The following is a 23,470-nucleotide window of genomic DNA, read 5'->3' as shown; positions in this document are numbered from 1 at the left end:
ATTGCGTTCAATTTACTCACCCCGGGTCGTGGCACGAAGCCCTTCACCTTGGGCTACCAGAGCAGTTCCAAGTTGGATTATCTGCGAAGCGAGACGGTCACGTGGAGCTTGTACCGGGCTGCAGCCAATGCTTCCAGGGACCAGCCTGTGCGCAAACACGCCCGCGGCACACGCGACCAGCAAGCCAGCACACACCAGGCACCCCATGGGGCAGGGGCTCACCCCGAAGCCCAGTGGCCATAGCTACCGTAGTGCTAATATAATAGAAGGAAAAGATTTGGGGCACGCCTCACTAAGCCGCCTCAAGGGCTTGTTGTGGGCTCGCGTGGGGTCAGCCATCCTGGTTCCTGCCCCAAAGGAGCAGCATCCCGACAACACCACCCCAGCTTCGCCCGTTTCAGCCCGCCTCTGAGACAGGAGCCCAGGCCACTCCATCCCATGTGGGGCCACCCGTGGGCGCCTCCTACCTGCCCTCCGAGGCGCTTCTGCTGCCTCCCAGCAGCTCTCAACTCCTGCGGAACTCCGGTGAAAGTCGGGCGTTGCTCTGCTCCCTAAGGCGAAGCGCTGGAGGTGGGCCAGCCCCTGCGTTTTCACGAGAGAGGGTGGCTGCCTCAGCCGTTACCGTATTTTCCAGTTATAGGGCGCCATTCTCCTCACCCGCCCCCCTGCCGGCTTTCCTAGCAGAGGTGACTAGGTTGACGCCGTGGCGGCCCCTCCCCCGCGTTCCATTCCTTACATGGTGTCAGAGAGGGGCACTGCTAGTCATGCCCCCTTTTCCCACCAGGCGCGCGAGGCGCTCTCGGGCTTGCGCGCGTGAAATCAGCACGGGGAGGGAGAAAAAGAAAAAGGCGCCACATCGGCACCGCGTCCCTGCGCCAGAAGCGCGTGCACCATCCCCCATCAGCGCGCGGAACGAGCCTTCCTCTGGCCGTTCTATTTATGTTTGTGGCGCCGATTTGCATAAGGCTCCACGCCCCGCTGTGGGCGAGGCGGCCAGCACCGCCCCCCGCGGCCATGTAAGGGAAGAGGGGGCGTGACCCAGGGCCCTTTGCTGCCTTCCTGGTGCCGTTTATAGGATACAGCCACTTCCGCTATCTGTTTAGAAGTGGTGCGATCATGGCGGAACGTGGTCAGCTCCCTCCTCCCGCCAAGCGCCTCTGCTGCAGACCTGGCTATGGCTCGGGGTGCAGGCTGAGCCAGCGAGTGGGCGGCACTGGACTAGGCAGCGGGGCGCTCTGCGCCGGATCTTCCGCCGCCGCTGCTGCTGCTGCCGCCGCTGCCGCCGTCGCCCCCCTGGGTCTGCTGCCACTCGGCAAGACCCAGAGCCCCGAGTCCCTGCTGGACATCGCGGCTCGCAAGGTGGCGGAGAAGTGGCCCTTCCAGCGGGTGGAGGAGCGGTTCGAACGGATCCCGGAGCCGGTGCAGCGCAGGATCGTTTACTGGTCCTTCCCCCGCAGCGAGATGGAGATCTGCATGTATTCTTCCTTCAACACCGGCGCCGAGGACCCCACCGCCGCCCCCGGGGGGGCTGCCGCCGGCGCCGCGCCTGGTGGGGGCGCGGACACAGTTGCCGCCGACGAGAATCGTCTGCCCTTCCGCAGGGGCATCGCTCTGCTAGACGGCGGCTGTGTCGATAACGTCCTGCAAGTCGGTGAGTCACCGGCCGAGGCGTGCTTTGGAGCCGGGCTGCGGCCACCCGGGCAGGGCGCCGTCGGCCTCCTCAGCCGCGGGTCTTTCCCTGCGTGTAACCCGTTTGCCATCCGGGGAGCCGCCTCCCTCCCTGCGCGGCCCCAGGGGCCGGAGCCACCCCGCCTCCTTGGCGCGCCCCGGCAGCCCCTCAGGGGGCCGGCAGCGCGGCCGAGGAGCTGTCGTGTCCCGTCCTCCCCCCCCCCCCGCCCCCCGTGGCCCAGCCCGCACGAACCCTTCACTCTTAGGCTGTAATTCAGGCCGTGCAACTTCCTCTGCCAGTCTCCTCCCACTCGTACCCAGAACACGGAATAAATCCTTCGCTCCGCTCCGTGACACATCCACGGCCCCCGCTGCCAGCAACCGTCCAGGTCTCCGGCAGGCCGGACGGGCACGCTGCCCCCCGCTTGTCCCTTTAACTCTCACGACGCATCGTGTCCGCTCCCTGTAATCCGGAGTGTGTAATCCCGTTTGGCTCTTCTCCCTCCCAGCGCCCACTCTCGGTAATCCGAGTCATCGCTATACCCCGAGCCACAATAGCAAGAAGATGCCTCCATCACCTCCTCCCCCTCCCCCCCCCCCCTCCCCCGCGACCGCCGATGGAAATGAATCAGCAGAAGGTGGCCGGTGGGGGAAGAGGGCGGGATGCGCCGAGGTCCAAAATAAAGAAATAAGAGGGCGCGAGACCCAGGAGCGGGTGTGCGGGGGGAAGGGAAGCTGCGAACAAAGGCATTTCTAGGGCGGTGGCGAGCCAGAGGGTGGGAGCGCGATCCGCCAAAGACCCGCTGCCGGGGGGAGGGAGTGGGGCGTCGGGAAAGGTTTCCCCGGTTTGGGGCGACGGCAGGGAGTTGCCGAGGCTCGGGCGCGGAGGGGCCCACGAGTTACTTTTGAAATGAGCCCCTGCGTGGCAACGGCGAGGTGAGGAGGAAAGCGCTGCTCTTCCTTCTCCTGGAATAATACTTCCCCCTTTTGCCCCCGCACCCAGTGGCCACCGCCTGCCGCTGCTCTTTATCAGTTGCGGGCTAGCGCCCCTGGTTAACTTCTCCCTGTCTCTGTTTAAAGGGCTCTGGAGGTTGGTGTCCTCCGCCCCGACGAGGGGCTGCCTGGGGAGGGGGAGGCGCGCCTCGCCCGCAAGCAAGCAGCACCCCTCCTCCCAATGGGGCGGAGGCGGCTCCATGGGGAAGGGGTTTATAGCTTCCCTGGGAAGCTTCCGTGGGGGGGTAGTGTGCTTGCGCTTTGTGCGGCCTGGGCGTGTTGGACGCATCGCCGTGCGGTGGTGCCTCGCGGAGGAGGCGACGGCGACTGGGCACTTTGATTTCATTTTCATGTTTACTTGTGTTCTCTTCGGTTTTCTGTTGTTCCATTTCCTCCCCTCCCCGAAAGTGGAAGCTGTGCTGGGCCAGACCGTCCCCCAGAAGCGACTCAGCTGCGGCTCGCCTCTTTTTCACAGCGGTGTGGGGCTGAGCTGCGCCGAGCTGTGGTGGCGGCCCCGGTTCCGATACTGCGGCTCGGGGTCAGAGGGTGCTGGACTCCTCCTCGGCCTTGTTCGCAGCGGATTTCACGGGCAGCCCGCAAAAGTGCCTTCTAGTTTCCGAAGGGAAGCTCTGTTGTTCTTGGGCTAAGCGCTGTTCCCTTCTGCCTAGGTTGAGTCCAGCTTTAGACCTCTTTTTAATTTTTTTTTGTTTGTTTGTTTTATTTTGGTGGTGTGTTCTTTTTTTTTTAATTTTGGGTTGTTTTGGTTTGTGTTTTTTTTTTTTTTAATGGGTTTTTGTAAGTTTAATCTTTTGGCTTTCTCTTTCCAAAGGTCTGAGGTGCATCTGTGGTTCTTCAGGACTGACAAAACCAGAAGTAGGGCTTTTCTAGTTCGGTTGGCAGTGCTGAGATGTATTTTTTTTCATTTTGCTTGCACTTGATTCTATTGTCAAGCAATGAGGAATGACAGGAGTGTACATAGGAAGGATTTCTTGACTGATGACATTTAAGCTAGGAATTCACTGTGAAAATAAAGCCAAGGAGTGATAAATAAAAGACGTAATCTTTTCTAGGGTACCCAGCATGGGCTTGGCTTTGATTTCTTTCAGCAGTGGAATAGGCTTCAATGAGTAGTTGTGAAAGCGAAAAGTAACTTTTTTCATAGCTTGAAAAGGGAAGTAATGTTGGCAAGGGTCAATGTGAAGAAAGAAAATATGCACAAATGCAACTGAAGTGTTGATTGCTGCTTCTGGACCCCTTAACTGCATTCCAAACAAATGCTATAACTACTGCTGAAAATAGCTTTGTATTTGTTTTTTTTTTTTTAACCTGATGTGAGCTTCCTTTGGAAGGCTGTGCAAAAATAGTAGTGGAAGCTGGTGGTATGAAACACGTTAACTATATTAAGGGCATTGTCCAAATGCCTTTTGAACACTGACAGGCATGGGGCATTGTTCTTGCTCTATTTAGAATCATAGAATCATAGAATGGTTTGGGTTGGAAGGGACCTCAAAGATCATCTAGTTCCAACCCCCCTGCCATGGGCAGGGAAATCCTCCACTACACCAGGTTGCCCAAAGCCTTATCCAACCTGGCCTTGAACACTGCCAGGGATGGGGCATCTACAACTTCTCTGGGTTACCTGTTCCAGTACCTCACCACCCTCTGAGTGAAAAATTTCTTCCTTAGATTTAATCTAAATCTATTCTCTTTCAATTTAAAGCCATTGCCCCTTGTCCTATCACTACACGCCCTTGTAAAAAGTCCCTCTCCAGCTTTCCTGTAGGCCCCCTTTAAGTACTGGAAAGCTGCAATAAGATCACCCCAGAGCCTTCTCTTCTCCAGGCTGAACAGCCCCAACTCTTTCAGCCTGTCTTCATAGCAGAGGTGTTCCAGCCCTCGGATCATCTTTGTGGCCCTCCTCTGGACCTGCTCCAGCAGCTCCATGTCCTTCTTGTGTTGGGGACTCCAGAGCTGAACACAGTATTCCAGGTGGGTGCAGTGGCTGAATGCACGGACTCCGTAGATGTGATAGCAGAGTGACCTTTATTATTGTTATACAGGCAGCTTTTATAGATTATTACTCTGGCCACGATGTGTCCACGTGCCCCTCACCCAGCTGTGATTGGGTACAAACAATAGTGCACGCACCTATTTTAACTTTACTATTGGCTATGCCTAAAAAGGAGCTATTTTTCACCTGCTAAACTAAACATCATTTTCTCACACACTATATCATCTTCCCATACTCCCCGTGTCAGCTTCTCACACTCCCTGCACCAGCTGTTCACACTCCCTTTTCTTTCTCATCCTCTTTATCGGTGTTTTCCAGCTTCTTCAATAACACAGGCTTAAATCATCAAGGCCGGGCCCCAACTGTAACTGTGTGTATGATTCCACAATTCCCCTTTTTTTTGTTTTTCTATGACCATTACTTGATGAACTGTACTTTGTACCATCCGTTGGAAGCACGACAATAGGCAGGGGATGATTATTACTATGCATAAAAGAACTACTAGTAATATAATGCCTACCTTTGCTAAAGATTTTAACCATCCTGTAATTCCCCAACTCTTGAACAAGCTACCCAACCAATCCTGATGAACCTGAAATTCATTCACCCAATCTTTCAATTTCTGTATTGTCTCATGAATTGATTCTGAGTGATCAGACAGGTTCATACAACACATTCCTTCTAGTACTTCACAACCATGCCCCTGCATTAGCAATAAAAAATCTATGGCGGCTCGATTTTGCAGTGTAGCATGTCTGATAGAACTTGTGGAGAAGTCCTCTGGTTGCTACACAAGTTAAATGAGAAACACCTGTGGCTTGTTGAACAGGTGTCACTCTGGGAGGTGGATGGTCAAGTGGCCAATGGCCTTGACCCATCTGGCAGATCACATGACTTGTGGTTAATTAAAAGTGAGGCACTTCCTCCCAGAGGTGGGGCATTTTCCTCCTGGATGTTGGAGAGGTGTGACTCCTTAGACAGCAGTGGTCTGAGGCTCTCTGTTGGAAAGACCTTCTGATTGAGATACGTCGTGATAGCAACGACCCTTTGTTGCGACTCAGTGTGATAGATACCTTCAGTTTGTGACAGAACTCACATCAGTTAAGAGCATGTCTAAAGCAGAAGCTGTAGCATTAATTTGTTTCACAAGCCAACAACCTAATTTATTCAGTGTAGTTAACGCCTGTGCCACTCCAACTCCTGGTGCAAGTATTGAGGCTGCAATGATTTTTGCTGGATTCCAAAATTCAGCTCCAGAATTGCACTGGCTACTGAAAGCATGTATACTTCGCTTATTTTGGATGTGTGTATGATTTAGGATCATGATGGTATTAGGCAAATACATTCCTAAAGTTCCCATAGTACATGGACCTCCCCTTATATGCGAAGGAATACCTTGTCAAGCTCTATCCCCACATATCAAGAACAATCCTTGTGGCAGGTGTCATGGTGCATTAGCAGATTTGGAGATAGTGCGACTGGTAATATTGCACCATGCAGCTGCACTCCGATACACATCTGTGGTGACATTTACAATAACTACTCCTGCTTGATCTGGTCCTGAGTAGTTAAAGTACAGACAATAATCCATTTTTACCGATCCTAGGAGCTCTAGCTCTTGTGTCTCTGATCCAAGTAAGGGCAGGTGTTTAACCCATTTATCCCAGTTATTGTGCCATGAAGAACATAACTTGTCGCTTAAGCCGCCTGGCATGATGTTGATACATAACGACTTTATCTTATCTGTAGGTAATCCGATCAGGCAAGTGCAGAAAGGGTTACCTGCTGAGGATATTGACAAACAGATAGTGTCCTGACCTATGGCATTAGCCATTGTCACCCATACGTTCCTTCTCTGTGAAACTGAGACCCATACAGCTCCAGCTGTGGAGCATATTTCTAAGACAATTATTCCCGACAATAGATAATAAACATTCATTGTCGCCTTCAGCAAAGTTTTCTCACTGTATCTTAGTTCTTTCCCAATTAATCTCAAACCCTGTCCCCCAGATCAAACAAGCAACCTAATCTCCCACTTGTCCTTTCAGTCCCAAACTTTCTGGTCCGTGATGTTCCCAGTCCAATGCTGGTGATGCTATGTTCCAGATGATTATTCCGAATCACAGGGTTGCTGGCATCCACTAGACTCTTCTGCGTCTATCCTGATGTTGTCCGAGGTGGTCTCATCATTGCGGTTCAAGGCTGGTCGCACGCACCTCGCAGGGACCCACTTAACGCCGTTATCTGTGGAAACACAAGCATATCCTCGACCCCAGGTTAATAACTCAAATGGTCCCTCCCATCTTTGTGTTAATAATGATTTTACCCATACTTTTGCTCGTTTACCTTCTTCCCCTTTGTTTGGGAGAGAATGAAAATGTCTTACAATAGGAGGATCTGCATCACGATCATGCAAATTTAGGTAATTCAAGGTGTATATAGCTTTGTTAAGCCTGTTTTGCGGGGGCTCATCCTGCATTCCCCCTTTTTGTTTTTCTAGCATGGTTTTGAGAGTCGTATGAGCACGTTCTACTATTGCCTGGCCTTGGGGCGAATGTGGTATTCCAGTAATATGTGTGATTCCCCAACGATGGAAAAAGTGACGCATTGTTCGACTTACGTAAGCGGGACCATTATCTGTTTTGATTTCTTGCGGCACCCCCAATGCTGCAAAAGCACTGAGAAAATGTCGTGTGACATCACGAGATTTCTCTCCTGTACATGCTGTGGCCCATATCGCATGAGAATAGGTATCAATAGAAACGTGTACATATTTTTGTTGACCAAATTGTGGGACATGGGTTACATCCGTTTGCCAGAGCTGTAACGCATGTAACCCTCTAGGATTAACTCCTGTATGCCTAATGGTAGCAAATGGCTGACAGTCTGGGCACATTTGTAGGATTTGCTGTGCCTCAGACCACGACAGATGAAATTGGCGTTGCAAGGCCTTTGCTGATTGGTGGTAAAAAGCATGGGAAGTTGTTGCCTGTTGTATTCTGTCAGGCACCGGGGATGACCAAATTGGCAGAGTGAGCCTGTCAGCTCTGCGTTACCTTCTGCAATAAAACCTGGCAAGTTAGTGTGACTCCGTACACGCGTGATATAGAAATCATTAATTCTATGGTTGACTTCCCACAGTAGTGCCTTAAAGAGAAAAAACAATTGTTCATTGTTGACTTCCTTTAACCAAGCATATTCTATACGTTGAACCCCACAAACATATTGAGAGTCAGTGATTAAACTGAACGGTGCTTCCCATTTTTTGAATACTGCAACCACGGCTGATAACTCTACAATTTGTGGTGAACCTTTAACAATTTGCACCTCCTCATGCCAATCACCATCGTCTTTCCATACTATAGCGGCCTTCCCTGTTTTTCCGGACCCGTCTGTAAATACTGTGATTCTGTCAACCGGTGTAGGACAACACTGAGGTCGAAGCTGTAAAGGAAGGTCTTGTAAAACGCTTAACAATTTGTGTGAAGGGTAATGGATAGACACTTGTCCTGTGAAACCCAAAAAAGCATTCTGTAGTGCAACACTATTCGCTAGGCACCACTCTAATTGTTCCTGTGTGAGTGGAATTCTGATACAGGCCAGCTCTCTACCTTGTATTTGCACAATTCGTTTTCTGCTTTTACATACGACCATAGCAATCATTTCCGTTCTTGTTACAATAGTTTTTGTTGGCTGATGTGACAGAAATACCCATTCCAGTAGGATCAGAGGATCAGTGTGTTGCTCCTCATCCCACTGTGCTATTATACCTAAGGGTTGTTTCACGTTATTAATGACCATTAATGTAATCTCTAAATTTTCCTTTTGTCTATGAGCTTGTCGAGATTGAATTGCCAATTCTACCTGAGTTAGAGCTTTCTGCGATTCCGGCGTTAGCTGTCGGGGTGAATTTAAACCAGACTCCCTTCAGCAAATCAAAAAGAGGAGAGAGTTGAGTATTATCAATGCCTAGTAAGGGACGAACCCAATTTATGGTACCCAACAACCTTTGAAGGTCATTTAGGGTTTGTATTTCTGTACGCAGGGTGATTCGTTGAGGTTGCACAGTTGACACAGAAATTTTCCACCCCAAATATTTCCAAGGTTGCTCCTTTTGAACCTTTTCTGGAGCGATCTGTAGCCCATATGCAGAAAGCGCTGCTCTTGTTTCCTCTGTCACCTTAGCCAATAAATCGGACGACTGACCAGCCAATAGGATATCATCCATGTAATGATAGATCAACATTTGTGGAAATTTAAGCCTGATTTCTGAGAGGGCTCATGCCACATACATTTGACAGATAGTGGGACTGTTTTTCATACCCTGTGGCAGTACAACCCAATGATATCGCTTCATGGGTTCGCTTTGATTGATTGATGGGACGGAAAATACAAATTTTGGCCCATCCTTCTCTGCAAGAGGGATGGTAAAGAAACAATCTTTTAAATCTAATACAATAATTGGCCAATTAGCTGGAATCATAGTAGGAGAAGGGAGTCCAGGTTGAAGGGCTCCCATAGCTTCCATTACTGCATTTACTTGCCGCAGGTCATGTAACAGTCTCCATTTTCCGTTTTTCTTTTTTATCGCAAATACAGGTGTGTTCCATGGATTAGTGGTCGGCACAATATGCCCTTGTTGTAGTTGTTCATTAACCAATTCGCGCAACGTGCGGAGCTTTTCATGTGTAAGGTGCCACTGATCCACCCAGACAGGTTTATCTGTTAGCCATGTAATAGAAACGGTGGGCCGCGCTTCAGTGACCCCTATGAAAAATGCTGAACTCCAATGGTGACCCCCCAAGAGGCCAACACATCTCTTCCCCACAGAATGAGCGGAACCCCCACTACATAGGGGCATATTGTGGAGACCTGGCCCTCGGGGCCCACCACTTGAATCAAGTTGACACTCTGGTATGATGTGGTAGTGCCTCCAATACCTGAAAGGCCAGAGGCCACCGGTCATATTGGCCACGACGAAGGCCATTTTGCTGAGGAAATAACTGTGACATCGGCACCAGTATCTATCATTCCTGTCATTGTGACAGTAGTAGGTCTGCCCTCAGCATTACGTACAGTACATGTTAATTTAGGTCGCTGTACTGTCACAAGTTGTGTCCATAGTACTGCAGGACCTGTAGATCCAAAACTCCCAGCCCCCCTTGTTCTTTCTTGTACATTTATGGGCTGACCCTGGAAGGGTATTAATTGGGCTATTCGGGCTCCTGTGGGTATAACAATAGATGGAGAAGGAGTCCAAACCATAGCCTGAATTTGTCCTACGAAATCTGCATCTATTATTCCAGGTAACACAAATAAACCCTGTACAGTTGTACTTGATCGTCCCAGTAATAGAGCGCTTAATCCATGGCCCACAGGCCCTTTTGCGTCCACTGGGATTTTATGTACCGTATTATCCATTATTGTTGTTTCACTGAGGGTGGCCACATCCATTCCTGCGCTGCCCGTGGTTCGTGCTCGGAGGTGACTGCATCCACTTGGTAAATGTGTCGGGGCACTTGTGTCTGCATGCGCCCGCGACTCGCGTTTTTTCTGAAGTTTCCCGGCAGCAATCTCCCTTCTAGACTATACTTCGAGCGACATTGTCTGACATAGTGGTGACCCTTCCTACATCTCGAGCAAACTCCCGGACCTTGAGGACTTTTAGGACAATCACGCTTAAGGTGACCAGGCTGTCCGCACCTATAACAAATGTAATTTACCTTTACAGCTGCAAAAGCAGCTGCCATTGATTCCATTTTATGGTGAACTGTCCCCACCTTCTGACAAGCCTCCATCATTTCAACAATATTAGGATTCCTAAGGGGTAATAATACATGTTTGCAATCTTCATTGGCATTTTCTACTGCTAATTTCATTAATAATGCATCTCTCGCTGCCTCATTGTCTACTTGCTTTTCTATGGCTTCCTTTAGTTTATCTATAAAAAGCATATATGGTTCATTAGCTCCTTGTTGGATGGACGTAAAGGAATTCATGACTTTTCCCATATCAGGTGTTTTCAGTTTAGCTTGGTATGCTAGCTGACGGGATTGGGCTAGAAAAGCTGGATTAAGGCGTGCCTGCAACTGCGGAGTATTTATAGGTGCTTCTCCCATTAACTGAGGAATGCCCGCACCCCTCAGTGGGTCATCTTCCTGTCTTTCAAAGTTCTCCAGCGCCTTTATGTCGCAGGCAGAATGCCAGTGGGATTCAAACATCACCTTTTGTGTGGGTGTGAATATGAGTGCTGCTATCTGTTTGATGTCAAAAGGAGTAAGTTCATAGTTAAACATTACCGATTGCAGCAACCCTTGGGTGTAAGGAGAAGAAAGACCATAATCCAATGCACTTTTTCTTAACTCTTTCACTAGCCCAAACTCTAATGCCTTGTAATCCATATGCCCATCAGGAGTTCTGATGACCGGGCAAGAAAGACGCTGTGCCAGGTCATGTTCTCCCTCCTTTTCCGCCTGCTCCTTGAGTTTTCGCTAGTGATGGCAAGGATCGGGACCGTCCGTCTCGGTCTGCGGTACCGCAGCTTTCACCAAGTCTGCGAGGGAGAGAACTATAGAGGTAGAAGGAGTAAGCGCCGTAGCAGAAGAAAGGGGGAGGGCGAGGGGGGCTGTAGAAGCAGAAACAGGGATGAGGGACGCCGATGGTGGTGGTGGTCCGCCCGCTGTAGCGCCTGCCGTAGTAGGTGACACGGGATTTACCACTGCAGCCGGCGATACTGGTGACACGGGATTAACAGCAACATTCACAGCTGTGGCAGCATTTACGACTGTAGCTGGTGACGCAGAACTAGCAACATCATTTACGGCTGTGGCTGGCAACGCAGCATTAACGGCAACATTTACGGCTTCCGCTAGCAACGCGGGATTGGTGGCAACGTTAGCGGCTGCTACCGGCGCAGGATTAGTGATCACGATTGTCGCTGGTGACGCGGAATCGGTAACCGCGGCAGTCGCTGGCGGTGCGGAATTAGTGACAGTATTAGCAGCTGCCGCCGGCGCCACAGGATCGGTGACAGTATTTGCAGCCGCCGCTGGCGCCGCGGAACCGGCGATGGCGTTTACGGCCGCCGCTGATGCCGCGGGATCGGTAGCGGCATTTACGGCTGCTACTGTGGCGCGGTCCGCTTTAAGCTGTTGTAGCGAGTCCAAGACCGCACCGCCAGGTTGGAAATAAACCGGTCACTGCCAAGTCCCCGTTTGCCGCGGCATCAAACAGTACTTGTCCCGCCTCCCGCCAAGGGTCAATATTAAAAACTTCTGTTGAATCCTTAAACACTCCCTTTCCTTTAAGCCATGTAAGCAGCAAACGCAATTGTGTCTCGTCAACAGCTGCACCCCGTCTCTTAAGGATTTTCATAAGAACTTTAACAACTGATTTTTCTTCGGCCGACATAGACAACCCCATCGTCCCTGGCTGCTCACCTGTATCCTTCAGGTGTCACTGGTCCAGACTCCAGCTCTCGTACCCCGCTGTTAATTTCGGTCCGGACCGTTCGGCTCTCCCCGCTGCCTCCTCCGCCGATTCGTTCAGCCAGGCACCGCCGCCGATTGCTCTCACACCGCGATTTCAAAGCCCGTCAGTCGACTTGAATATCAGGTCCCTGTTCGGGCGCCATTTGTGGCGGCTGAATGTACGGACTCCGTAGATGTGATAGCAGAGTGACCTTTATTATTGTTATACAGGCAGCTTTTATAGATTATTACTCTAGCCACGATGTGTCCACGCGCCCCTCACCCAGCTGTGATTGGTTACAAACAATAGTGCACGCACCTATTTTAACTTTACTATTGGCTATGCCTGAAAAGGAGCTATTTTTCACCTGCTAAACTAAACATCATTTTCTCACACACTCTATATCATCTTCCCATACTCCCCATGTCAGCTTCTCACACTCCCTGCACCAGCTGTTCACACTCCCTTTTCTTTCTCATCCTCTTTATCGGTGTTTTCCAGCTTCTTCAATAACACAGGCTTAAATTATCAAGGCCGGGCCCCAACGGTAACTGTGTGTATGATTCTACAGGTGGGGTCTCACGAGAGCAGAGTAGAGGGGCAGAATCCCCTCCCTTGACCTACTGGCCACACTTCTTCTGATGCAGCCTGGGATACAGTTGGCTTTCTGGGTTGCCAGTGCACATTGCTGGCTCATGTTGAGCTTCTCATCCATCAGCACTCCCAAGTCCTTTTCCTCAGGGCTGCTCTCAATCCATTCTCCGCCCAGCCTGTACTTGTGCTTGGGATTGCCCCAACCCATGTGCAGGACCCTGCACTTGGCCTTGTTGAACTTCATGAGGTTCTCACAGGCCCACCTCTCCAGCCTGTCAAGGTCCCTCTGGATGGCATCCCTTCCCTCCAGCGTGTCCACAACACCACACAGCTTGGTGTCACCTGCAAACTTGCTGAGGGTGCACTCGATCCCACTGTCCATGTCACCAACAAAGATGTTAAATATCCCTGGCCCCAGTACTGACCCCTGAGGAACACCACTCGTCACTGGCCTCCACGTTGACCACAACTCTTTGAGTGCGACCATCCAACCAATTCCTTATCCACCGAGTGGTCCATCCATCAAAACCATGTTTTTCCAGTTTAGAGACAAGGTTGTTGTGTGGGACAGTATCAAATGCTTTTGATAAGTCCAGGTAGACGATGTCAGTTGCTCTTCCCCTATCTTTAGCATTGTTGCAGCCTCTCCTTGAATACTGTGTGCAGTTCTGGGCCTCACAATTTAAGAAGGATGTGAAGGTCCTTGAATGTGTCCAGAGGAGGGCAATGAAGCTGTTGAAAGGGCGCGAAGGCATGTCCTGTGAGGAGTGGCTAAGGACTCTGGGTTTGTCTAGTCTGGAGAAAAGGAGGCTGAGGGACGACCTCACTGCTCTCTGCAGCTTCCTGAGGAGGGGAAGTGGAGAGGGAGGTTCTGAGCTCTTCTCCCTGGTGTCCGGTGACAGGATATGTGGGAATGGTTCAAAGCTGCATCAGGAGAGGTTCAGAGTTGACATGAGGAAGCATTTCTTTACGAAGAGGGTGGTCAAACACTGGAACAGGTTTCCTGGAGAGGTGGTCGATACCCGGTGCCTGTCAGTGTTTAAGAGGCATTTGGACAATGCCCTTAATGTCAGGCTTTAACTTTTTGTCAGCCTTGAATTGATCAGGCAGTTGGACTAGTTGATCATTGTAGGTCCCTTCCAACTGAAATTATTCTATTTTATTCTGACAGAGGCTTTTGGTTTGCCTAGCGAGGGAGTAGTGGAGCACTTGGGTCGGCTGGATCCTGGTGTAGGAAAATTCTTGTGTAATTTGGATAGGTAGCTGTGTCATTAGGGCTGGTAAAGGCTCTTGCTAGTAAGATAATGCTTGTGAAGCGGAAAGGTGCAACTGTGAAAGCAAGTTTAACTGGAGTGAGTTATATTGGGTGGAAAATGGAATTGGTTCCATATAATACAGTTGAATATGTAACATTGAGGAAAACTTAACATTGAGTTTGCGTAAGTGTGTGTTTAGTGACCGTATAAACGTGAACTTATGTTCTTTGCAGTATGAGTAATGGAAACTCTGTAAATGTCTACTGCTGTACTATGGGAAACTGCAGTTATTGGGCAAAGTACACTTTATTACATATCAATTCTAACAGCCTTACTTGTAACACTAGGTATTACTATAAAGAGGGAATGCAGAATTTGATTTCTGAGAGATATGCATAAATTTCAGTTCAATGGTAGTGAAATGGAATAATTTGCTTCTGAATTTTAGGTTTTTTTCCGTCTAGCCTTGAATAAACATTCAGACAACTTTATCATGGCAACTCATTTCAAGTGAAAGAATTTTAAAAACTTTTGTCTATGCTCTGCGAAAAATCTTTGTATGATCCTGCTCTGTGCCCCCTCAACTTCATCTCATGTGTGTAATGGAAAAAAAAATTCCTAAGTAAAAGATAACACATTAGTGATATGCACAAATAATATTCTTAATAACCAAGCAATAAAGTTGTCTGCTAGCCTATTTTGAAGTTGAATTATGTTGTCCTAGCATAATAATTAGCATCACTTAATTTTGAAAGATTTTTTCTCCAAAGAAATTAGATGTAAATAGAATGTTGAAGCCAACTTACTGATGTTTTTATAGCTTTTTTGTTTTGATCAGATATGAAGGATTTTCTTTTTTAATTCGTTTAAAAAAAAATGCAGGCTCCTAAAGCACACCTTTTCAAGTGTATAAACCAGGGCTTTTCTACTATACATGTCTTTAATTTATTTCAAACCAAGGATTTTTAGTAAAAGTTACAGTCTAAAAATGAAAGCACTTTGTGAATAAATAGAACAATCTGGAAGGAAAATTAGAAATTGACTGTTTCACTTGGCCAAATTGATGAATATGCCAGGAGCGAGCAGGCAGTTTTAGATGGTGAAGTGTATACTTGTTTTCTGAGGTTAGCCCTGAATTAGTATACAGTACTGTATTGTCATCACAGCTGTGGCTGTCAAGGTTAGGAAGAGGCGTAATTCCTCAATAGCACAGTTGACCTGGTGAGAGGTCAATGGTGAATGCAGCTATTCTAGGAGAAGGGGGGGAGGAACAAACCCAACCAACCAAACCCTATGCCTCTGCTGGTATGACTCTTCTTACTTGAGGAAAGATGGAGACTGCCTTTGCCGCAGTGCTATAAAGCTCAGCTTTGCTGCTGTAGCTGCATCCACATTAGAAGTACTTGAAGTAGTTTTTTGATATGTCATATAAGTACTCCTAGAGTATTCTTATCTGTCTGTAATTTGAGGTCAGCTTGTCTTTGCTGCATAGACCCTGCTTGCTCATACAAGTCTGCCTTTAAGGTGTTACAGTCCTTTCCCTGGCAGCATAAGGCTTTCTAATCATGGTAGTCATGCTTCTTGGGTATGAATGGCAAGGGAGTGAGTTGGAGGGAAGAAACTCCTAGAGAAGGAAAATAATGTAAATAATTTAGTGGCACTTACCACAGCTCTAGAATTTAATGTTAATACTGTGATAAATGAGTGAGTCCCAAACAGAACTCCAATTAAAGTTTACGATTTATTAGGTGAATAGAGGCAAGCAAACAGCGCTGGGTGCGCCGGGAGTCTCTGCTCCACCAAGACGCACACCCGCCGTGGCAGTTTTTCTTGTATTTATACAAACATACTCATAACCCCCCCCGAACTGGCCAGTCTCTCCCAGGAAATCATTTCCATAGTCCCCGCCTCAGGATCGGCCTCAGGCTCCTCCTCAACACGCCTCCTGGTGGTCGTGGGCAGGGGTCTTCAGGATGAAGGCCAGAGGTCTTCCTCACTGTGTACTTTTCACCTCTTCCCTAAAATTCCCGATTTGACTGAGCTTGCAGAGCCAAACCGCTTCCAGCCTGGCCTGTCCTTGAGTGGACATCTGGTTGTCTCCTACCTATCACTGTCTGAAGACAAATGTTAGTTCTTGTTAGTCCTTATCTTTCCCACATAGGCTAGTTTTTGTCTTCCTTCCTCCCTACAGATGTGTGGGTCATGAGTTACAACCTTGCTGGCATTTGTTTTATCTCTCTCACCAGCCTCCTCCTTGGGTAGTTAGTATTTCAAAACTTCTAACATTTCACAGCAATAATTCATACAACAGTTAATGTAGCAGTTAGTATTTAATATCTAAACAATAACTAATATATAGTCTTATGTGATTTTATGTCTATTCCTATATTCCCTCCATCAGTCCCCCCTTTTTATTGGATCAAGTAAATTCCTTTACTTGCATAAGTTTCCCGATTGCTATAACACTTTGTGCATTGAAGATACCCTCTTAAACATGCGCCAAACCCATATGTACAGCTGTGTTAGTAACAATATTAAAGCAGCTGTAGCTATTAACAGTATTATAACAGGATGTTTTAAATGACTGAAAAATCCTGAAGCGGAAGGTGACCATCAAAAGAGTGCTTCCCAGCATCTATGCTCTCCATCCTTTTCTACTTTTTACAATTTCGTTTTATTTCGTTTTGCATCATGATGAACTGTCACCAGAGTTCTCTGCTCTGTAGTGACAGAGCATTCTGTGTATCACTCTGGTGGTTCGCAGCATCATGAGGCATGGAGCTGCAGACTCATTTTTCTGAAGCCCCTTGGTGAAATGTGATCAGAGGGATGTAACCAAAATACTTTTTAAAGAAAAACAAAGTAAATTTTCTCGTGTAAAAATAATGGTTAGAGCTCCCTAGATGTTTCTTTAGTTGTTTTTTAAATTAAAGACTTGATTTTTTTTCCAATTTTATTTTAATGAGAAGTATTTATTTTCTGACTCAGAGGTGCTTTTATCATCTGTTGTTACAGTTAATTATTCCTCTCTTTTTTTTTTGGGGTGGGGTGGGGGAGGAGGAGGGGGATATGAGCTAAAAGTTGGTGATTGCTTTCAAAACCAGGAGAAGCCATTTTCTCACCAGAAAGAGAAAGCTTTACAAGACCATGCTGCTAACTGCTACATGTAATTCTGGTGGAATGTGATATCTATATGTATTGTAATCAGCAAGTTTCAGATCCTTTTAATGGATGATGATTCTAGTTAATATTTTTTTGTCCTCTCTAGCCATCTTTGCTCAAAATAATGTGCAATTGTAGAGCAAGTAAAACAAATGTAATTTCTCTTCTTTCAAGACTCAATTGTTTGAGTGCCAACAGTATAATGTAAAACACATTTATGTTGATAAAATAACACCAGGTATTTTGTTAGCAAAGCTGGCACAAATGTTTGTGTTGTGAATTGAAATGCACCTTTTAGCAGACATGATGATCTTCACTGATGCATGCAATACATATCTAATTTTTGATGAAACTTGTAGGACACATGGATTTAGTAAAAAATTATTATTTAATGCAAGTAATACTAAATTATATGACAAAACTAAGGCTGTCATTTGTGGAGATACAAGCACTGTGTTTTGCATTAACTTCTTGGTGTCCTGTGATACCAAATTGTCTTGATGTGTAGTGACTTTTTTCTAAGAGGAGAAGGTTGTGTTAAACTCTGCCTGTTTGAGGAGGACAGGAAGTTTATCTGCTGACATGCCGAAGAAACGAGTAGAATAAAGCTTGCTTTCAAGACCAGATTACTAAACGTGGAAAACTTTTTGTAAATCAGCTCCTGCCTTTTATCAATCTTTCTCTAAAAGTCTTTGTTGCCTTGGCCCCGCTATTGAAGACCAGGATGTCTAGAAAACTTGTGATTTCATAGAATCATAGAATCATAGAATGGTTAGGGCTGGAAGGGACCTTCGAAGGTCATCTAGTCCAACCCCCCTGCAAGGAACAGGGATATCTCCAACTAGATCAGGTTGCTCAGGGCCTTGTCCAACCTGGCCTTGAACGTCTCCAGGGATGGAGCATCCACCACCTCTCTGGGCAACCTGTTCCAGTGTTCTACCACTCTCATAGTAAAAAATTTTTTCCTAATATCCAACCTGAACCTACCTCCCTCTATTTTAAAACCATTACCCCTTGTCCTATCATAACTGGCCCTCCTGAACAGCCTCTCCCCATCTTTCCTGTAGGCCCCCTTGAGGTACTGGAAGACCGCTATAAGGTCACCCCGGAGCCTCCTCTTCTCCAGGCTGAACAGCCCCAACTCTTTCAGCCTGTCCTCATAGGAAAGGTGCTCCAGCCCTCTTATCATCTTCGTGGCCCTCCTCTGGACCCTCTCCAACTGGTCCATGTCCTTCTTATGTTGGGGGCTCCAGAACTGGACGCAGTACTCCAAGTGAGGTCTCACAAGGACAGAGTAGAGGGGGAGAATCACCTCCCTCGACCTGCTGGCCACACTCCTCTTGATGCAGCCCAGGACGCGGTTGGCCTTCTGGGCCGCAAGAGCACATTGCCGGCTCATATTGAGCTTCTCGTCCACCAGTACTCCCAAGTCCTTCTCCTCAGGGCTGCTCTCGATCCAATCACCACCCAGTCTGTATTTATGCCTGGGATTGCCACGACCCAGATGTAGGACCTTGCATTTGGCCTGGTTAAACTTCATGAGGTTGGTACGGGCCCACCTCTCCAGCCTGTCAAGGTCCCTCTGGATGGCATCCCTCCCTTCCAGTGTGTCGACGGCACCACACAGCTTGGTGTCATCGGCGAACTTGCTGAGGGTGCACTCCATGCCACTGTCCACGTCACCGACAAAGATGTTGAAGAGGGCCGGGCCCAACACGGACCCCTGAGGGACGCCACTCGTGACCGGTCTCCACTTGGACATTGAGCCGTTGACCACTACTCTCTGAGTGCGGCCATTGAGCCAATTCCTTATCCACCGAGTGGTCCATCCATCAAACCCATGACTCTCTAATTTAGAGAGAAGAATGTCGTGCGGGACAGTGTCAAAAGCTTTGCACAAGTCCAGGTAGATGACATCCATTGGTCGACCCTTGTCCACCGATGCTGTCACCCCATCGTAAAAGGCCACCAAGTTGGTCAGGCACGATCTGCCTTTGGTGAAGCCATGTTGGCTGTCACCCACCACCTCCTTGCTCTCCATGTGCCTTAGCATGGTTCCCAGGAGAATCTGCTCCATGACCTTGCCAGGCACAGAGGTGAGGCTGACCGGTCTGTAGTTGCCCGGGTCCTCCTTGTTCCCCTTTTTAAAAATGGGGGTTATGTTCCCTCTCTTCCAGTCATCGGGGACCTCGCCAGACCGCCACGACTTCTCGAATACAATAGCCAGTGAAGTCACTGTCTTAAAATATTTACTGTCTTTGTAAGTCACTATCTTAAAATATTTTTTTTTCTGACTTAATTCTGCAAATGTGTAAACAGACCAGCAGAGTGTAGCCTTCTAATAGTAACTAAAGTGTAGGCAATTCCTTTGTGGCTAAGTCAGAACTGATAAAAGGCCTGCTGTGCATACAGTGTACATACAAAAAACTTTAATGAATTGTGTCAAATCAGAAATAGACGGAACTGTCTCCTAATGTGGGCTTTTTACCAATTTCTGAAAAAATGAAAATCAAAATGTGAAAGAGGGGAATCTTTAACTATGTTTAAAGTATATTTTAAGTTAATTGTGTTGTATACCATGACATGCTTTAAAAGGGAGAGCTTAATCTTTTTATTTATCTATTTTTTTTTACTCTAACCCTCTACTCCTTGTTGTAAGTGAGTATGTTTGACAGTCTTGAAATATCTGGAAATTTTTGCTTTGGAAGTTCATGGACAATGGCTGAGGTCTGACTTTAATTGAAAGGATGCAATAAAACTTGTCAGTAAACTTAAATTCACACTAGTAGAACTATCTGATCAGATAAATCAGAAGCTCGTTTACTGAATTAATGTGCTAAAAATTCAGATTACTTACCTTTTGTCCTGCTTTATTTAACAATCTACCTGTTTACATAAGTCATATTTCATTGTTAATTGGTGTCAAACCTTCAATACATTAAGCGATTGTTTGAAAAATAAGGGAGGGAAATTGCACTATAGGCAGAAATTTCACAGAAGCAGATGTTAATATATTATCTCTTTTTTTTTTTTTTTTTTGACAAAGTTATTGACATTCAAGTGATCATTTTAAAGGCTGGGAAAATCAAATGTTGCATAGCTGTATGACTTGTAAGAAGTGAGACACTGTACACATGCCAAGTTTAACTGCTAGCTGGTTACTGGCAGCTGGGTAGTAATGCAGATACAGTGCAGGAATTGTGCAATTAAAATGTTTTATTTCAGTAGTCAGTATAAATTAAGAACATTTGACCATTGAGGCACTTAAAATTGGATAAACTGTTTTATAAAGCGTGAGACAAATTTGCAATCTGTAATACAGTAGAGGATCAAGTTTGCATGTATTCTAATTATTTTTGTGTTTTTAAATTTGTGTTAAAAGCAAGGTTTTGGGTTAAAGGCTTTTACCAGCATTGGCGCTCTCGAGTTTCTTTAAGCATAAGGAAACTTATGCTTAAAGTTTAACTCTTTCTTATTTTATACTAGTGGCTTGTATTCTCTCTGCATACCAGTGTTCAGCTATGTGTGTAAGGCATAGTGGCAGCACAAACTCTTCAGCAAATCAGCTTCTAGTTTACGCTTGTCGAGAGCAGCTGGTAAGCTTTATTAATATTTAATTTCTACATTCAGCTTTGATATTTTGACTGGCCTAAAACTCATAGAGCACCAATCCATATTCAGTGGTTAATGATGGTATTGATAGTGTGTTTATGGAAAGTATAAATAAATGCATAGTATGGTCTTCAGGATTTCATGTGCTTGGGGACTGGTCATTTTTGCCACTTACCTGCAGTTTGGGCCATGAAAGGATGGCAGATAAAATGACTGTGTTAAGAATTCAGTAACAAAAACGTCTACAGATAATCTTCTGGAAAACATGAGCTAGTCAGTGAAGTTGTGTGAAGAACCCTACAGCAAGCTACTGATTTCTTGCACCGCAGTTGCCTCAATGAAGCACTTATTTTCCCTCTTGTGTTTGAGGAATACAGTACACTGCTTTGGGAGGGTGAAAAGTACTCTTAGTAAAACACTTGTTTGCATATTTACAAAGCTGGCCTCAGTGACCACATTAAACATGGCTTGTGCTCCTTCTGAAGTGCGGAAACAGACTCCACAACTTGGAAAGTTGTAAAGTAGGTATGTTTATTGCAGCGCTGGGTGCACGGGGGATCGCTCCACCACAAACGTGCACACCCGCCGTAGCAGTTTTTCTTGTATTTATACAGACATACTCATCACCCCCCTCCCCCAAAAGGGCAGTCTCTCCCAGGAGATCATTTCCATAGCCCCCGCCTCAGGATCCGCCTCAGGCTCCTCCTTGACACGCCTCCTGGTGGTCGTGGGCAGGGGTCTTTGGGATGAAGGCCGTAGGTCTTCCTCGCTGTGTGTTTTCACTTCTTCCCTAAAACTCTAAAACTCTTGTTTTGGCTGGGCCTGTAGAGCCAAACCGTTTCCCTGGCCTTGAGTGGACACCTGGTTGTCTCCTACTTGTTATTGCTTGAAGACAAATGTTAGTTCTCGTTAGTCCTTATCTCTCCTCTTTGTCTGTTTTTCTCCCTATGGGTCACGAGTTACAACCTTGCCATCATTTATTTTGTCTCTCTTACCGGCCTTCTTTTCGGGTAGTTAGTGTTTCAAAGCAGGGATTAGTATTTGATAACTTCTAGCAATTCACAGAGCTATTTCACAGAGCTATGTATTTCCCAGAGTCTTATGCCGTCTTATGCCTATTCTTATACCTATCCATAGAAATAATAGCTAATATAGTCTTATGTAGTCTTATGCCTACTCCTATACCTATCCCCGTATCAGTCCCCCCTTTTCTATTAAATCAAGTAAATTCTTTTACTTGCCTAAGTTTCCCGATTGATATAACGCTTTGTGCATTGAAGATACCCTTCGAAACACACACCAAATCCATACGTACAGCAGTGTTAGTAACAGCATCAAGGCAGCTGTAGCTATTAACAGTATTATAACAGGATGTATTAGATGATTGAAAAATCCTGACCATCCAAAAAGTGCTTCCCACCATTTATGTTCTCCATCCTTCTCTACTCTCTTTTTACAATTTTCTTTATCTCGTTTGCATCATAATGGACTGTCACCAGAGTTTTCTGTCCACTATTTCTAATTTCTCCAGTATTTGCATTAAACCAGGATGCTGTAGCAATTTCTTTGTCAAAGTTAGATTTGTTCCTATAGGTGTGGGTATTAACTCGTAGATCAATGTATAGTCTGATTTTAGAATATGATGGGATGTGACGGGAGCAGAATAATGGAAGTCACATCCCGTGATTCGAGTGAAATTACAGATGCAGAAGTTTGAATGATTTTTAGTGCCTACTTCCGTTTCTTCTACAAATATGGAGCTACATTTTGTTCGTAGACATGCACAACCTTTCCCTGCATATATTATGATTGTCTTTGAGCCAACATCAGGGCGAATTTCAAAATGACACACCTTTTGATCAGTATCAAGACAGATATCTTGTGCTCATAGGGTATTACTTTCACTTAGAAATCCTTGTTGTTCTCGCACAATGCAGGATTTTAGAGCTACTGTTTGTCATCTGTCTCTTACCCTTTGGGCCCATGTTCTATGTTCGAAAGGATAAAGCAGGGTTCTGTCATGGTATATCCCTAAAGCTATGATGGGATGGATCACAGTTATTAGAGCATTACGAATGGTTAGTACAAAGGCTGTAACTGTGTGCGTGGTGGGGTTACAAGTAAAATTTACCATATTCCACCAGGATTGAAGCTCTCTTTCTTTACTTGTGGCACCATCCCAGACTACCTTTCGGATTTCAGTGGGAAATATCCCTTCTTCTCCTTCTCTTATAATAGAGGCGATACTATAGTATCTGATTGCATCCATAGTTGGGCCTGAACACAACTCAGGGCTAGTGAGATATTGGCTTGTAGCCCGTCGATCACATCTACAATTATATTGTGGTCTCTTATGTTTGTTTGTTCCCAATCTGGTAAGATTTGTGATGCTAACCACTGGTGAGCTCCTAAAGTCAATAACGAGGATTGTAAGGGCCATTGCAGTTTTGACAGATCTGTAGTGACAGCGGCCAGCTTGTTCATTATTACTTCTGAGTCTATGGTACTCAGAACTCCCAACCCTGTTCCTAATAGCCCCGTCAGGTCTCTTGGTTTTTGTCTTTGAGAAATACCTTTCCTCTTTCTTAGCCAAGTAGTCCATCCTTCATAAGAGGTTTGTAAGAAAGGAGAACACAATGGTTGGATTTCTGATACATTAATCTGCATTGATAACTCAACCCTTTTGAGAGACCATTCTGGGTTG

General features: G+C 46.5%; 2 protein-coding genes across 3 annotated transcripts in view; one reads left to right on the top strand and one right to left on the bottom strand.

Moving 5' to 3' along the window:
• Positions 1-1,116: 1,116 nt before the first annotated feature.
• Positions 1,117-23,470, top strand: part of LOC104371621 (zinc finger SWIM domain-containing protein 6) — a 229,748-nt gene continuing 207,394 nt past the window's right edge. For both annotated transcript variants that reach the window (XM_086630223.1, XM_086630224.1), the window contains exon 1: positions 1,117-1,651. In XM_086630223.1, coding sequence (XP_086486349.1) covers positions 1,117-1,651 — 535 coding nt within the window. The remainder of the gene's footprint in view (positions 1,652-23,470) is intronic.
• On the bottom strand, positions 4,745-6,611 carry LOC147526284 (syncytin-A-like). Its single transcript, XM_086630286.1, is given in 3 exon segments — positions 4,745-5,459; positions 5,760-6,107; positions 6,270-6,611. Coding segments are annotated over 3 exon segments (1,140 nt in total). The 3' UTR covers positions 4,745-5,009.

This window comes from Tauraco erythrolophus, chromosome W (genome assembly GCF_009769465.1).
Source record: "Tauraco erythrolophus isolate bTauEry1 chromosome W, bTauEry1.pri, whole genome shotgun sequence".
Lineage (NCBI taxonomy): Eukaryota > Metazoa > Chordata > Aves > Musophagiformes > Musophagidae > Tauraco > Tauraco erythrolophus.
Note: the sequence above shows the minus strand (reverse complement) of the source record. Positions and strands in the feature narration are given on the sequence as shown.